Genomic DNA, 17,550 nt, shown 5'->3' on the forward strand with positions numbered 1-17,550 from the left:
GATAGATTGAGTAGACTGGGTCTTTACTCGTTGGAGTTCAGAAGGATGAGGGGTGATCTTATAGAAACATTTAAAATAATGAAAGGGATAGACAAGATAGAGGCAGAGAGGTTGTTTCCACTGGTCAGGGAGACTAGAACTAAGGGACACAGCCTCAAAATACGGGGGAGCCCATTTAAAACCGAGTTGAGAAGGAATTTCTTCTCCCAGAGGGTTGTGAATCTGTGGAATTCTCTGCCCAGGGAAGCAGTTGAGGCTAGCTCATTGAATGTATTCAAATCACAGATAGATAGATTTTTAACCAATAAGGGAATTAAGGGTTATGGGGAGCGGGCGGGTAAGTGGAGCTGAGTTCACGGCCAGATCAGCCATGATCTAGTTGAGTGGCGGAGCAGGCTCGAGGGGCTAGATGGCCTACTCCTGTTCCTAATTCTTATGTTCTTATGTAATTGGAGATAGCCTTGCCAGTGATAGAAATCACTGGAGTAGGGGGACCAAGGGAGATATCAAGGTCAGTGGGTGGCCGTGACTATAGGTTGAAGAGTATATTTGAATGGAGAGTTTCAGAGAGGACCGGAGACTGATGAGTTCAGAGGGCAGAGGATGAGGGGAACTGAGATGAAGATTAAAGTTACCAAAGATGAAAATTTGCATAGTGCTGAGGAAGAATTAAAGAATATTTCTGGAGGGAACTCGGGCTGGGATTGGGGGTGGGCTTTCTAAAGATGGTTATTGACTGTGCTGTTATTGGGAGAACAACTTGATTTGATTAGCAGTTTCCCTGAGATCGTCTTTTGGTCAACAAAATGGTGGGGTACTAAACAGTCACATTGTGGAGTGTCAGGGTGAAGTTTCCCAGCCAGATAAACCCACTTGATTCATCTCAATCTTAGATGGGTCATGGGTGGGTGAAGAAAAATAAATACTTGCATATATATAAAACTCCTTATCATTTCTCAGAAATGTCTCAAAGCGCTTTGCATACAATGAATTGCAATGGTGCAGAATTTGCAGTAGGAGGCTTCCGGATGCCTCCGACCTGAAAAAATCTATGAAATTACCTAGTGGTCCGGGATGTTCGGCGACTTGCTGTCCTGGCCTATACATGTAGACCTGCATAGAGGCCCATGTATCCCAGGGGTGCAGGCGTTTCGCAAGCGGCTCTGGGATCACATGGGCCGGCCCAATCAATCAAAGTAGGGGTATTCCCATCATACTTGTGGTAAGTTCTGTATGTACAGAATCACCATAAGTATGAATGGGAATACCCCCAAAAATATATGTACCCTTAAAATAAAAAAATGTAAACACCACTTATTTAAAATTAATCAAAATGGAATTTAATTAATTATTTAAAACAAAAATTTAATTTTTTGAAAAATAAATGTACATGTTTTAAAGGGTATAAAAATAAACTTACCTTATTTCACAGGTTTTTAAATGTTTAAATTTTTGAAAATAATGTATTTTTCTGTCCTTTAAAAGTCTTACGCCGATAAAAGCAGGCTGTACACTGATAAAAGCCGGCCTTATGCCACTAAAAGCAGGCCTGCTTTTATCAGGTGTAAGAATTTCACGGGCATTCGCTGGGCAGAAGTTGGGCAAATAACCCAACTCTCCGCCAGCGCATTTACTTCAGATTCGTACGATCTGTCGAGAGGATTCTTGACAGGTCGCAAGTTCCAGGTTTCGGCACATGTACAGTCAAACCTAAACCCGTAATTTGAAGAGCCCCTACAGGCACGTATGCACCTTGTACGCACGCGCGAATTCAGCCCCAATGAATGTTAATTTAGGCAAACACAGCAACTATTTTGTTCACTGCAAGATCACACAATGAGATGAATGACCAGTTAATGTATTTTTCTGGTGGTGGTTAAAGCTGGAAGATTTGTGGACTCTGGGAGAACATCCTGCCTTTCTTCGAATAATGTCATGGAATCTTTCTACATCTAGCTGAACCACCTGAGCAACAAATTGGGACTTGGTTTATTATCTCATCCAAAGGACTATATCTCCAACAATTCAGCACTCCCTCAGTACTGCATTAAAGTATCAACCTAAATTATGTCCTGGAGTGAGGCTTGATCCTACAACCAACTGACTTGGAGACAACAGTGCTACCAATTGAGCCAAGCATCGGGGGTAAAGAATGCAGATATGTGTCAGTTCCCTTCAAGAAGGGAAAATCAGTCCATATCCTTCATTTAGCTGCTAGGAACTGGTTAAAAATTGCTACTAGCGTAGTTTTGGGAAGTGTCCTGTATGGCATGTTAGACAGCAACATTAAAGGGAATAAATTAAACTAATAAAAGGGAAGTGGAAGGAATAAAAATTAAAATCTTTGATTTGTTGTAGGGCTAGAAACCAAGAAAAGTTGATCACTTCTGTCTGGGCAGAATTATTCATTTTTTTTGAATTACTTGTCTAATATAGGAGCTGCAGGACCGGATTGATGAGCTCCAGTCTGAGTTACAAGCATATCAGACACAGGGGAAAAGTTTTAAACAATTGGTGAGAAGTTCTTTGTCAGAGGAAATGGAGAGCAAGAGTGATGTCGTTGACTGTGATCAAGGTACGACAACAAGCTAAGATCAAGTTTTTGAAGTTGGTTTGGGTTCTTGTAATATTCAGCTACACATTTGAAGGCATGTTTCTGATCTAAGGAAACCCTCTTGTGACCTAAATCCTCGTGTAGATTTTACTACATTTAAGCAACATTTAAGGAGAAAGACAAATTCTTTTCGTTCATTTAACAATTCTTCTTTTCTTTGTCATTCTGGCATGGTGCATAGTGCTAATGTTATATTCTGTTATCACTCAGTCATGGTTTTCTTGCAGTTGAGTGGCTGTGTTTCACATTAAATTAATTCATTTGTTTTGAGGGCAAAAGTATTACAACGAATAATCATCACAAATTAATGTCTGTTGCCAAGTTCTGACTCTTTGGCAAAACGCTATATCATTCTTTTTCAGGTTTTGGTTCTGAAGAATGTAATCCTCTAAACATGAGTTTGGAAGCAGAAATGGCGATAGAACAAATTAAAGAGCAACATCATCAGGCCGTTGATAGTTTGAAAGTTGAGTTTGAAGCTAAGGCAAGTAAACTAAAAACAAGATCATTGGTTATTGGGAAAAGATTGGCACAACATTTTCATTAAAACTAAAGATCTAATTTTAGTATTCCTAGGCAGATCCCATCATATAGTGTTATAAATGTTGATATTTCTTTAAGCAATTCTGTTTTGATGAGAAAAGTTTGAGATCGGATATCTTTTTCTGACAAAGCGTAGCATATCATTGTTACGATCTGTTCAATCACTCATCGTACCTTGCAAGATATTTTATTTGGAGACATTAGTTATCTGTGATTTTAATAACCATATTTATTTGAATAATAACTATATTTTACTACTATGCTATAATCTCTGATTCTTATGTTTGATGACATTTGGCATCCTTGGGTTGGGGAAAGTTGGGTGTTTATAACAAACATATCTGTATCAAAATTGGTATATGACCCTGATATTTTTCCCTCCATACATTTCTAGGTAAATTATTATGAGGAGCAGATAGAAGAAACAAAAGTTAAATATGAACTGGAGAAAGAAGATGTTAACCAGCAGCACAACAATGAGATTGTAAAAATGAAAGAAGAGCTTAACGAGCTCAAAAGCCATATTTCAGAATTCCAAGGAGAGATCGAGACCCTTAAAATATTACAACATACAACAGAATGTAAACATAAAGAAGAGAAAAATGAACTGCAGGACAGATTTAATGTAGATAAAGCACAACTAGAGGTGCAGTTGAATCGTGAACATGAAGAAATACTCCAGAGTAAAATGGAAGAAGTGAGCCAATGTCTCCACAAAGAGAAAGAAGAATTGTTCGAAAGACTGAATGCCACTGAAATGCAAATGGAAGTTCAAAGAAAAGAGCTGAAGGAAACATTCCGAATGGAAAAAATGGAGCTGGAGCAGATGTACCACACACAAATTTCTGAGATCACAAATAACCTTAAACAGGAGAAAGAAGAGTTGCAAAGGAATCTCCTGCATAAAAAGCAAAATGAGCTCCTACAGGAAAGGTGAAGATTTTGGTGAAGATTGTTGTGGAAAATTTATTATCTATAAATGGAAACTAACCTAAATATTGAAGGTTATTCCAGGATCATAAGCAAACTGGTTAATGAGTCAGACTGAAATGAGTACTTAGCTTTCGATTATTGGCACTTTCTCATCTAAAATGTAACTTAATTCTTGCAGTTTTACATTTCTTGGGGGAGCAGGTTTAATGGGCAACTTTTCCCTGAGAATTTATTGAATTTGCTAGTAACGGTATTGCTTAGGTTTGAGTTTATTGAAGATAATGTTTGATAATTGTAACAGAAAATTAGTGGTAGTTAATTTGATCCCATCTTATTTCCTAAAGTCATACTGATTATCGGCATTGAAGTATTTGGAGCACACTATTGTAGATCGCATGACTAGCCTTTGTTAAGGGAGTTTAGATGCTGCTTCAGGAATATTCCCTTCGTATGTTTTGACAACCTTTTACTTTCAGGAACGATCACTAATGTTTTGTATAAGCAAATTGAGTTTTCTCATTCAAAGTGATTTTGTTTTGAGTTTAAACATCAAAATATTTGCATTTGTACACAGATGAATCACATTTTCTGTTAAATATTTTTCACAAGATGTTACCAATATCATTTGTCAGATTGACAGGAACTTCCATTTGTAATTTTTATGCAGAACATTTTGCTTTTCCACTAACAATTTTCTTCTCTCATCTCCCGTCTCCGCCTTTGCCTCAGCTCATCCGCTGCTGAAGGCCTCATCAATGCCTTTGTTACATCTAGACGACTATTCCAACGCACTCCTGACTGGTTTCCCACATTCTACCCTACATAAACTAGAGGTGATCCAAAACTCGGCTGCACATGTCCTAACTCACACCATGTCCCGTTCACCCATCACCCCTGTGCTCGCTGACCTACATTGCCTTTTGGTTAAGCAACGGCTCAATTTCAAAATACTCATCCTTATTTTCAAATTCCTCCATGGCCTTGCCCCTCCTTAGCTCTGTAATCTCCTCCAGCCCCATAACCCCCCCCCTCCGCCCCCGAGATGTCTACGCTCCTCTAATTCTGCCCTCTTGAATATCCATAATTATAATTGCTCAACTAGTGTGGACGCACCTTCTGTTGCCTCGGCCCCAAGCTCTGAAACTCCCTGCCTAAACCTCTCTGTCTCTCTAGCTCTCTTTTCCTCCTTCAAGACGCTCCTTAAAACCTACCTCTTTGATCAAGATTTTGGTCATCTGCGTTAATTTCTACTTATGCGGCTCAGTGTCAGTTTTTAAAATCTCATAATACTTCTGTGAAGCGCCTTGGGACGTTTCACTACGTTAAAGGTGCTATATAAATACAAGTTGTTGTTGTTGTGTTCCCTTGTTGACTTATTCATGTGACCCTGAGTGTTGGTTTACTATTTAACAGTGAGGGCCACCACAGCTGAGCCTGAATCTGTCCTAGCTCATTGTCTATATAAGCACAGTTCCAATGGGTACAAGTGGATAGTAATCAGAAATTGGTGCTGGGTGATTTTTCTCTCCTCTACTCTATTATAGAGATACTGAGGTCAATTATAGTGCCCTCACTACTGCCTCAGCTGAGATCGATTTGTAATATCTCCAATTATTTATCACATAGGAAAAGCATGGAAAATGAATTTAACCAGAAGATTTCTGAGATGGAAGCCCAGTTTGCGAAGGAGCATCAAACAATCATACTTAAACTCAAAGAAGAAACATGTGAACTTGAGGAAAAATATCAACAAGAACTTCTGGAACTTGAAAAACAGCTTTACGAAGAGAAAGGACAGTGGGAATTTGAAAAGGAGGAGCTTTTGCAGGAAAATGAAGAAGAAAAAGAAAAACTGAAGGAAATGCTGTTAAAAGAGAAGGTCCTACTTTCTCAGACACTAGCTGAAGAGAGAGACAGTTTAGAGAAATCTTGCAAAGATGAATTAAATCAATTAGCTTCTGAACATCAGCAGCTTCAGAAGGAACTAGAGGAATTAAAAGCTGCTACCTGTAAGAAAGAGAGTATTTTGACAAATGAAATTATCAGCTTGAGGAAGGAATTGGAGTTTCAGTTACAAAAGAAAGAAGAACAATTGTCTGAGGCCAGGGGAAAGGAGGAGCAATCCAGAGTGTTGATTGAAAAGATAGAGACAGAAACTGAAATTGAAAAAACTAGACTGAAGTTGGAAAAGCTTAAATTGGAAGAAAAATACAAGATGGTTTCTGTTCAACTGCAGATATCACAGGAAGAATCTGAAAAAGAAAAGGCAGAACGTTGTTCTGAAATCTCCGGACTGCGAGAGAAAATCAAAAATATGGAAGAGAACATGGTGGCCCTTGGTGAAAAGCAGAAGGCCAATAAAGAATTGGAGGGGGAAAATAAAGAGATAAAAAATAAGATCGCCCAGTCGCAGGAGAAGATACCACAGCTGGAAGAAGAAACATTGCTTCTTGCAGAATCAAAGATAGTACATGAGGAAATGAAAAAAGACAATGTCGAGATGAGAACCGAATTAGTGGGGCTAGAGGAAAGGACCCAGGAATTGAAAGATAAAGCACTAGACCACCCAAACCTACAGAAAGCCAATGAACTATTTAAACAAGAAACAGCAGAAATAATGAAAGTGAATTTTGAACTTCAAGAAAAGGTGAACCAACTACAAGGCGAATTGATGGCTCTTACAAACTTGGAGGAGGTGTGCAAACAGTCTGAGAAAGAAATAAGATCAGGAAATGCGAGTCTGAAAGTGAGGGTGAAGGAACTAGAAGAAAAAACGCTGGTGGTCTCAAACTTACAGAGAACAGTTGAGTTGTTTAAAAATGAAAAGGCAGAAATAAAGAAGAGGAAGCTAGAACTTCAAGAAAAAGTTGAACAGATGCAAGAGAAAGTAGAAGTTCTCACAAAGGTGCGTGAAGAGTCTCAGAAAGAATTAGCAGAGGTAAGATTACAGAATGTGAGCCTGAAAGATAGCACAAAGGAATTACAAGAGAAAACTCTGGAGCTCTCAAACTTACAAAAAACTATTGAGCTGTTTAAAAATGAAAAAATAGAAATGATGAAGGAGAGGTTAGAACTTCAAGAAAAAGCTAAACAGTTACACGACAAAGTAATGTTTCTTTCAGACTTAGAGACTGCACATGAAGAGTCTGAGAACGAAATAGTAAAAGTCAGGGCTCAGAACATGAGACTGCAAGAAAGGACCAAACAATTGGAAGAGAAGGTTGTGTCCATTTCAGAACTCCACAAGAGAAGTGCTCAAACTGAAAGAGAGAATGCTGAGTTAAAAGTTGTTGTCACCAGATTACAAGAGCAATTTAATCAGCTGCAAGCCAGAATGAACAGGTAATGATTATGGCAGTTTAATGCAACTTCAGTAAATTCGCAGTCCTTTGTGATAAAGGTCTTTTGGCTAAAATGTGAAATTAACATACTTTCATTTCCAATGCTTTTTTCCCAAAACACATGGACAGCTGACTTCTGTGAAATGTGGTAAGCTGGAAACATAAGTGGTTTAAGGTGGTGCACTTTTGGTTAAAATTAAACTAAAATGTATCTTGTTTATAGTATCTGCTAGACTTCGAGGGCAAGATTTTTCATCCATTGATTATGAATGGATGGAATTCTTGTCCTCCTTAAAGGCATGTCTTGTTCTTCTTTGACAGTGTTGTTCCTAAAGATTGCTGTTGAAACCATTGTGAATGCTACGTGTGCTTTGAATCACATCAATTCCAAAATTTGCAACTGTATTATTGTTCAACAGATGATTGCTTCAAATGAAATTGGCACACTGTAAGAAACAAAGATACAAGAATTTCATGAAGTTTCTTGCAGTTTTTCCTGAAGTTGTTTGTTTTTTGTTTTAAACTTTGCCTCTATGACTATTTTGTTCGATGTCATTTTTAAAATTGAAAAGTCCTTGTTGGATCTTGTAAACTGAACTTCAGTTGATAATTGGAGGGGGGAGGGGAGACTTGTTCAATATTTTCTTCCTGTGCCTTTATTCATTACAATCCAGGAATATTTAAAAGGAAAAATGTGTTTGCAATTTGTAAATAAACAGAATTGCAGGAAAAATTGGAATTGAGAATTTGACTCTAAAAAGTACTTATTTTATTTTACAAAGTTTGTTTAAAATGGGATTTTGTTGCTAGTTTTACATAAACATTCAGCATTATGTTTATTGTTGCTACCCAGTTGCTTTCGTAGATGGGTTTGTATGTGTCATAAGAGCAAACATTCCTATCTTAATCTATAGCTTATATTACTGTACAAATGTACTATCAAGAGTTGGATTATGTAAATTATTATTCTAAATTAAATTCTGTAATAATGAGAATAAGACATTTTTAATGGGCGGATCTCTTAATGGGTGAATCTAACTTTTATCAGTCTTAACCAAGATGAGCAGATATTGACAAAAACTGCAAATACAGAAACTAAATCCAGGATTAACCTAAATGTTCATTCAAAGCATATTTCAGAATGGGAAATAGCGTTCCTTTGTTTAAAAAACATCTTGGTGGTATACTGTGGTTTATAAAATGCACCACCTTGTATGTTATTCATAAAGCATGACAGAATGGTGAGTGTTGATGTGTTAGCTTGTTGCACCATTGGGTGAAATGCACCATTGCATGTATGACCATCTCGCACAATTTCCTTCTTATCCATTCACTCATTTGCATGTTTACCTGTCCCAAAATAAAGATATACCCATGACTGCACTTTATATATAATTACATAGCTGAATGACAAAATATTTCAAATATACCAATGTTTAACATCAACTTTTCCATTTCCTTCTGTGTTTGTGTCATTATGTATGTGTCCACACTGGAAATGATATGAACCGTTACAAGCGCAATCTAAAACAGCTTCTTTCAGGATTAACTGTTAGTCAGAAAGACGTGAAATACAATTGTATGTCCATATCTATCAGCCTTGGCTCAGTGCTAGCACTCTCACCTCCAAGTCAGAAGGTTATTGGTTCTAAGCCTCAATCCAGAAACTTGAGCACATAATCTAGACTGACACATGAGGGAGTGCTACACTGTTGGAGGAGCTGTTTTTTAGATGAACTGTTAAAGCAAGGGCCCCTCTGCCCTTTCAGATGGACGTAAAGGATCCTCTTCATAGAATCATACAGCACAGAAGGAGGCCACTTGGCCCATTGTGCCTCTGCTAGATTTTTGAAAGAGCTATCCAATTAGTCCCACTCTCCTGTTCGTTCCCCATAGCCCTGCATTTTTTTCTTTTTCAAGTATATATCAAATTCCCTTTTGAAAGTTACTATTGAATCTGTTTCCACCATCTTTTCAGGCAGTGCATTCCAGATCGTAACAACTCACTGCATAAAAAAGTTTCTCCTCATCTCCCCTCTGGTTCTTATGCCAATTATCTTAAATCTATGTTCTTCCCTTCCCAATCCTCCTGCCCCTGTCCGTGGAAAGAGATTCTCCTTATTTACTCTATCAAAATCCTTCATAATTTTGAAAATCTTTATTAAATCTCTCCTAACTTTCTCTGTTCTAAGGACAAAAAACATAACTTCTCTAATCTCTCCACTTAACTGATGTCCCTCATTCCTAGCATCATTCTAGTAAATCTCCTCTGCACCCTCTCCAAGGCCTTGACATTCTTCCTAAAATATGGCATCCAGAATTGGACACAATACTACAGCTGGTGACTAACCAGTGATTTTACAACGGTTTAGCATAACTTTTCTTTCCTCCTTTTCTTTCTTTGCCTTTCTTTTCTTTGCCTTTCCTTTCTTTTTTTCTTAATTCAGCAGAGTTGATCTCCAACTATTGCAGCTTTTTCTATTTAATCTGCAGTGGTGAATCTGAAGAACTTGATGATGAGAATGATGTCTTGAAAGATCAAAAGAGCATACTGAGGGATGAAGAAGGAGTTTATCGTGAGAAAATCATAGAATTGAATGAAGTACAACAGGAATTAAAGTAAGTTGCTAAAAAAGAAAATGGAGGTGGCCATTAATCTAAATTAGTTCAAACAATGCCCATAAAACTTGAAGGGGCTGAAATTGCTCCTCGGGGGAAATTGCCTCGGAGGTTTGGGGGCCGCCATTTTTATTTGTCTGCCGACTCTTGCATCGGCCCGACAATGGCGCCCCTCACATCGACCGGGCCGCCATCATGCAGTCCGGCACTCCGTTTTGGGTGCTGGGCTGCTGGCCCGGTCGATTGCGTCTCTGGTGGCCCAGTGGCGGCCATCAAAATGCCTGCAGAATGTGCAGTGGCCCTCCCCTAACCTCCCCATCCGCGTAGCACTGGCCTTCTCTGTGCAGTGCTGGATACAGTAAGCGCTGCCGCCCCAGGAGCAACCCTCCAAGGAAGCAGAGCACCAGAGACAGCGTTCCGCTTCCTTTGAGGGGCATACGACCCAATTCCGTGTTGGGGGATGGACTTCCGCGCCGGACACAGCAAGTCCCGGCCCTGGAAGTTTACCGCCCCCCAATCGGAGCGAAGGGCAATTTCGGGACCAATATATTCAATGATATCCCAAATTACCATGATCATGATGTTTTAACAAGTCAGTTTGCCTGTTTTAGTATAATTATAATCATTTAAAAAGGTAATTATTCATAGCACTTAACTATCTGAGAATAGATTTTTAAAACTTGACGTTTCGCAATTGCACTTGAATTCTAATTGTTGCGTTTTCTTGCTGCTACATGTTTCAGAAAGAAAATGTTGACTTTTTACAGTTAGCTCATACGTAAATGCGCAATATGATGTGTATGAATCTTCCATTTGATGATTGGTATACAGATGTGCCTAACCTATAACAACAAATAAGAAATAGTTCTGATATGCATGCCCTATTCCATATCACTTTATTCCCAACCAGCTTCAACCCGTCCAACCTAGTATTAAAACCTGTGGTCTCTGTTTCAATCAATCACCCTGGTAGTAGATTCTAAAGTCATTGCTGCAGTCTGAGAATTAGGGACTGTATTCTCCTCCGTGATCCCACCCAAAATCGTGCCCTCCCCACTTACTGCTGTTTCCTCTGGCTGCTGTGTGGAAGTTGCCAGTAGGTCCAAAGAAGCAACACTAGAGGCTTTGAGGTCCTCCAATGGAGGGAGGGGTCTTCTAGGGGCCTCTTCTTCAATTCGAGCCCAACACTTATCTGCTGAAAGCCTTCATTGAGAGCATTGCAATTATCTTCATGGTTCACTGAAGCACCTTGGGGAGTGTGCTCTTCACATGGGCAGGCTCCTTCTTGGTGGGAGCCGACCATGCATCGCAAATGGCCTTCGACAGAAGTGATAATGTTTAGGGTGGATTTGGGGGGGAAGGTAAAAGTCCTACCCCACCGCAACACTGTTCTGAACACCAGCCCTGGTGTCTTGAATTAAATGTAAGCTACATCAGCAAGATAGTTCAACACACAAGCTGTATCAGGATAAGCTCATCTCAACTTGGTCGACCATGCAAAGTCCTCTTCACTAACATCTGGCACTGGATACCAAGATTAGTCAAACTACAGCTTGACATAGTCATACTCACAAAATCACATCTATCAGTTAACATCTCGGACTCATCCATTAACACCCCTGGGTTTATCCTGTCCCACCTCAAGTGGCGACTGAGCAGCATCGTCTCTTTGGCACTTTTGGTTGAAGATGCTTGCCCACTGCTGGCCCACTGTTTGGGAGCGATAGCCCATATTTTGGTCAGAAAGCACAAAGAGCAACATATTGCAAAAGCAGCAGGCTTTGTTGGTAATGTGATTGCAGCCTTTTTCTCTGTATTTATTCTAACTGCCTGTTGACTGAGTTAATAGGGCTAAATTTTGATAAGTATTATGATTTATGGTAACGTATCAAACTTCAGATTTCTAATATTTTACAGGCAGCGAGTGGAGATTTTGAATGGGGACAATATGACTGCTCAGAGAATTATAGGGGATCAGAATAAACAGGTATGTTCTTATTCCTTCCAAAAATATTAATTTGTGCAAAGCTCACCATTAATTGTTTTGTATAAAATATATAAATCAGAGTACTACACCAGTTGCGGAACCCTGAATGTGCAATTCAGATACAAATGGGCAGAGTTTGTGCCACACATGCTCCACGTAGTTGTATCAGGCATTCCGTTGCGTAAACAGTGTCCATAAAGGGAAAGCTAGAGGCCACTCACAAAAAGCCCAGGAAATTTTCAGTTATTTATTTTCTGGGCCCAGGATGAGCATTCCCGCTTCTCCTGGGCCCATAAAATTAAAGCTGAAAACTTCCTGGGCCTTGTTGATTGCAGCACACTTGAAGGCCCCCACCCCTTGGTTATCGCCACCTGCCAACTGGTTCAGCATTGAAGCTGGACAATTTCCAGGCTTCCCTGACCGGTGAGCTACAGTGAGGCATCTGTTTGGCACCCGCAGGCTACATGTGAATGAGGCCCAAAGCCAAATTTGGCTCAGGGTTCAGACCAGTGATTGGAGCAGCTGATCCACCCACTTTGCTCCTGTTTTGGGTGCAAGTCAAATTGCTTGGCCACGGTGTGCTGGTTTTCTCTTGTTTTCACATTTCTTGACATAATCGAGACTATTAGGTGTGGTAAACAACAAGAGCCCTTGTTGATCAGTCTTACACATTATACAGTTGATAATTTTCTCTCCTTGTGTCAGTAATTTATCTGTCAGACTGGAACTGGTATAAGAACAAATATTGATAGCTTTTATACACTTTTTCAGGCATCATTACACCCCTATAAACGTCTATTGGAATGTTGGCCTTTATCTGAAGGGGACTGGAATACAAAAGGGTGAAAATTATCTTACAGCTGTACAGAGCACTGACGATACCCCATCTGGAGTACTGCATTAAGTTCTGGGCACTGCATCTGAAGAAAGAGATATTAGTCCTGGAGGGGATGCAGAGCAGATTCACCAGACTGATATCAGGGCTAAAATGGTTAAATTGTGAGGACAGGTTACGTCGACAAGGCTTGTAATCCCTTGAATATAGAAGATTAAGAGATGACTAATTGAAGTGTTTAAGATGATTAAAGGATTTGATAGTGTAGATAGAAACTATTCCCTCCGGTGGTGAAGTCCAGAACAAAGGGTCATGACCTTAAAATTAGAGCTAGGTCGTTCAGGGATGATGTCAGAAAGCACTTCTTCACACAAAGGGTAGTGGAAGTCTGGAACTCTTCCTCCAAAATGCTGTTTAGGCTAGGTCCATTGAAAATTTTAAATCTGAGATTGATGGATTCTTGTTAGACATAGTTAATTCAGAGACTAGGGTCCTGAACTTAAGGAAAGGTAACATCGACGGTATGAGACGTGATTTGGCTAGGATAGACTGGCAAATGATACTTAGAGGGTTGATGGTGGATAAGCAAAGGCAGACATTTAAAGATCACATGGATGAACTTCAACAATTGTACATCCCTGCCTGGCATAAAAATAATGCGGGGAAGGTGGCTCAACCGTGGCTTACAAGGGAAATTAGGGATAGTGTTAAATCCAAGGAAGAGGCATATAAATTGGCCAAAAAAAGCAGCAAACCCGAGGACTGGGAGAAATTCAGAATTCAGCAGAGGAGGACAAAGGGTTTAATTAGGAGGGGGAAAATAGAATATGAGAGTAAGCTTGCAGGGAACATAAAAACTGACTGCAAAAGCTTCTACAGATAGGTGAAGAGAAAAAGATTAGTGAAGACAAATATAGGTCCCTTACAGTCAGAATCAGGTGAATTTATAATGGGGAACAAAGAAATGGCAGACCAATTGAACAAATACTTTGGTTCTGTCTTCACTAAGAAAGACACAAATATCCTTCCGGAAATACTAGGGGACCGAGGGTCTAGTGAGAAGGAGGAACTGAAGGAAATCCTTATTAGTCAGAAAAATTGTGTTAGGAAAATTGATGGGATTGAAGGTCGATAAATCCCCAGGGCCTGATTGTCTGCATCCCAGAGTACTTAAGGAAGTGGCCCTAGAAATAGTGGATGCATTGGTGGTCATTTTCCAACATTCTATAGACTCTGGATCAGTTCCTATGGACTGGAGGGTAGCTAATGTAACCCCACTTTTTAAAAAAGGAGGGAGAGAGAAAACGGGGAATTATAGACTGGTTAGCCTGACATCGGTGTGGGGAAAATGTTGGAATCAATTATTAAAGATGTACTAGCAGCGCATTTGGAAAGCAGTGACAAGATCGGCCCAAGTCAGCATGGATTTATGAAAAGGAAATCATGCTTGACAAATCTTCTAGAATTTTTTGAGGATGTAACTAGTAGAGTGGACAAGAGGGGGCCAATGGATATGGTGTATTTAGACTTTCAAAAGACTTTTGTCAAGGTCCCACACAAGAGATTAGTGTGCAAAATTAAAGCACATGATATTGGGGGTAATGTACTGACGTGGATAGAGAACTGGTTGGCAGGCAGGAAGCAAAGAGTAGGAATAAATGGGTCCTTTTCAGAATGGCAGGCAGTGACTAGTGGGGTACTGCAAGGTTCAGTGCTGGGACCCCAGATATTTACAATATACATTAATGATTTAGACAAAGGATTTTAATGTAATATCTCCAAGTTTGCAGATGACACTTAGCTGGATGGCAGTGTGAGCTGTGAAGAGGATGTTAAGAGGCTGCAGGGTGACTTGGACAGGTTAGGTGAGTTGGCAAATACATGGCAGATGCGATATAATATAGATAAATGTGAGGTTATCCACTTTGGTGGTAAAAACAGGAAGGCAGATTATTATCTGAATGGTGACAGATTAGTAAAAGGGGAGGTGCAATGAGACCTGGGTGTCATGGTACATCAGTCATTGAAAGTTGGCATACAGGTACAGCATGTGGTGAAGAAGGCAAATGGCATGTTGGCCTTCATAGCGAGAGGATTTGAGTATAGAGCAGGGAGGTCTTACTACAGTTGTACAGGGCCTTGGTGAGGCCACACCTTGAATATTGTGTATTGTTTTGATCTCCTAATCTGAGGAAGGATATTCTTGCTATTGAGGGAGTGCAGCAAAGGTTCACCAGACTGATTCCCGGGATGATAGAACTGACATATGAAGAAAGACTAGATTGACTAGGCTTATATTCAATGGAACTTAGAAGAATGAGAGGGGATCTCCTAGAAACATAGAAAATTCAGACGGGATTGGACAGGTTAGATGTAGTTAGAATGTTCCCGATGTTTGGGAAGTCCAGAACCAGGGGTCACAGTCTAAGGATAAGGGGTAAGCCATTTAGGACCGAGATGAGGAGAAACTTTTTCACTCAGAGAGTTGTGAGCATGTTGAATTCTCTACCACAGAAAGTTGTTGAGGTCAGTTCGTTAGATATATTCAAAAGGGAGTTAGATGTGGACCTTACGGCTAAAGGGATCAAGGGGTATGGAGAGAATGCAGGAATGGGGTACTGAAGTTGCATGATCAGCCATGATCATATTGAATGGTGGTGCAGGCTCGAAGGGCCGAATGGCCTACTCCTGCACCTATTTTCTATGTTTCAATATTGGGTTGCGGAACCAAGGTAGGTAGATGGAGTTAAGATACAAATTCATTATCTAACCGAATGGCAGAATAGGCTCGAGGGGATTCAATTGCCTACTCCTGTTCCTATTCCTATGTTCCTACTGGTTCTGTCCATGTGACACTGTTTGTAAATAGTTTCAAATAAATTGTCACCCAGAAAGCATTGATAAATCAAACTGGTTGGCCCTACTTCCACTAAAGCAAGAAAGAACTTGGGTTTATATAGCGCCCTTCACAGCCTCAGGATGTTCCCAAAGCACCTTACAGCCATTGAAGCACTTTGAAGAGTAGTCACTGTTTTAATGTAGGAAATTAGCCAACTAAGGATAAAATTAGTCACTACAATAAATAATACATTTTAATGAAACATTCAGACATTTTGAAGTCCACGAGGCAGTCAGCAGATATAGATTTTATTTAAATAAGGCACTACTGCAGCCGAGAGGGGAAAATTAAAATTCAGTGTCAACATATATTTAACCAGCACTCAGCAGAGAACAAAACTAGGCCATGGTGCCTATAAACTTAGAATTAAACTGAATATATAAGAAGACACTAATCTATTCATCTCTTGTCACTAATCCATATAGCAATGTGTTTGTTTGCAATTTGAGATTTGTTCTGACTATGACACCCCATTTGAAAACCATTTTAAAGCCTTTTTCAGTCATTATAAATGGTTAATTTTAGTTCCAAATGTTGAAGCATTGCTTTTGTTTGATGTGCAGCAGGTACAGAGTTGCTGCTTTCTCTATCTGAGATCTGTTTTTTCTAATAATTTGTGAAAGTGATTGTTACTGGCATTCTGAAAACCTTTTTGTTCCGAATGGTGCTACAAATCAGATGGCAGAGCTGAGATCCCAGAACCAGCAACTAGATGCAGAGAATGAAGACCTTTGCCACAAAAACTCAAAGAATCAAGCTGATGTACTGGAACTGAAGCAGCGGTTAGCAGAGCTAATTCGCCAGAAGGAGAAAAAGGCGGAGAATTTGCAGAAAGAATGGGAACAAGAAAAAATTCATATAATGCAAGAAATTGAAAATGGTCAAGTAAGGGTAAATTGGTCACTGATAACTTTAGTATTGTCTGCTATTTCTTGTGATCATTAAATTGGTTCTGTTTCATAGAACCATGTAAATTCCAACAAGGAAATAGGTCCTTCAACACATCATATTGCACAGGTGTTAGCTCCCCAGTCAGAGCTATCTACGGTAGTCCCAGTTCCCTGCTTTTTCCATGTAGTCTTTATTATTTTTCTACTGATTTCTATTTCAATGGTATTATTAGAATTGGATTCAGTAGATACTTGTGGCCCATATTCTGATAACCATTTTGTATGGGAAAAAATCTTCCAACCTTCTTTTTGTACTGATGGTACTAATCCTGAGTTTGTGCCCCCTTGTTACCAATTTATTGACCAGTGGAAATAAACTTTTACTATTTTATTCTCTTAAAGCTTTCAGTATTTTGAATATTCCTGTCACCTTCCCCCTTTAACCTTCTCTGCCCCAGTGAATATAGCCATATTTCATCATAATTGTATCCCCTCATCCCTGGTATTATACTATTGAATTAAAATCTCTGTATCTGCATCCACTGGATCTCTCTCCTCCACCCTTGAGAAATTTAACACTTTTATTTCCATTCTGGTTTTCCCAAAATGTGCTATTACATGTTTGAATATATTCAACTACATTTGTTGCATATCGTCTGCCTCCCTTAACCTGTTATGTCCCCTTTCAGCCACCTGCATTTTACCTCATAGTTTGCCAAGCTCACAAATTTGGTATGGCCAGCAAATTTGCTGATGCTCACTTTTATATATGTGGAAACCATTTATATATGTGGAGAACAAGAGAAATCTGACCATAGATCTCTGGGATACAACACTAGCTACATCTGGTCAATGCAAGAAATGTCTACTTACACCTATTCTCTCTCTG

At 39.5% G+C, this 17,550-nt stretch overlaps 1 protein-coding gene across 2 annotated transcripts in view; it reads left to right on the forward strand.

Annotated features, from left to right (window-relative positions):
* nin (ninein (GSK3B interacting protein)) overlaps positions 1-17,550 on the forward strand; it is a 189,226-nt gene that overhangs the window by 135,581 nt on the left and 36,095 nt on the right. For both annotated transcript variants that reach the window (XM_070879230.1, XM_070879231.1), the window contains exons 14-20: positions 2,437-2,575; positions 2,977-3,098; positions 3,552-4,090; positions 5,717-7,432; positions 9,925-10,050; positions 11,968-12,037; positions 16,450-16,656. In XM_070879230.1, coding sequence (XP_070735331.1) covers positions 2,437-2,575; positions 2,977-3,098; positions 3,552-4,090; positions 5,717-7,432; positions 9,925-10,050; positions 11,968-12,037; positions 16,450-16,656 — 2,919 coding nt within the window. The remainder of the gene's footprint in view (positions 1-2,436; positions 2,576-2,976; positions 3,099-3,551; positions 4,091-5,716; positions 7,433-9,924; positions 10,051-11,967; positions 12,038-16,449; positions 16,657-17,550) is intronic.

The sequence above is a fragment of the Pristiophorus japonicus genome, chromosome 4, assembly GCF_044704955.1.
Source record: "Pristiophorus japonicus isolate sPriJap1 chromosome 4, sPriJap1.hap1, whole genome shotgun sequence".
Taxonomy (NCBI): Eukaryota; Metazoa; Chordata; class Chondrichthyes; family Pristiophoridae; genus Pristiophorus; species Pristiophorus japonicus.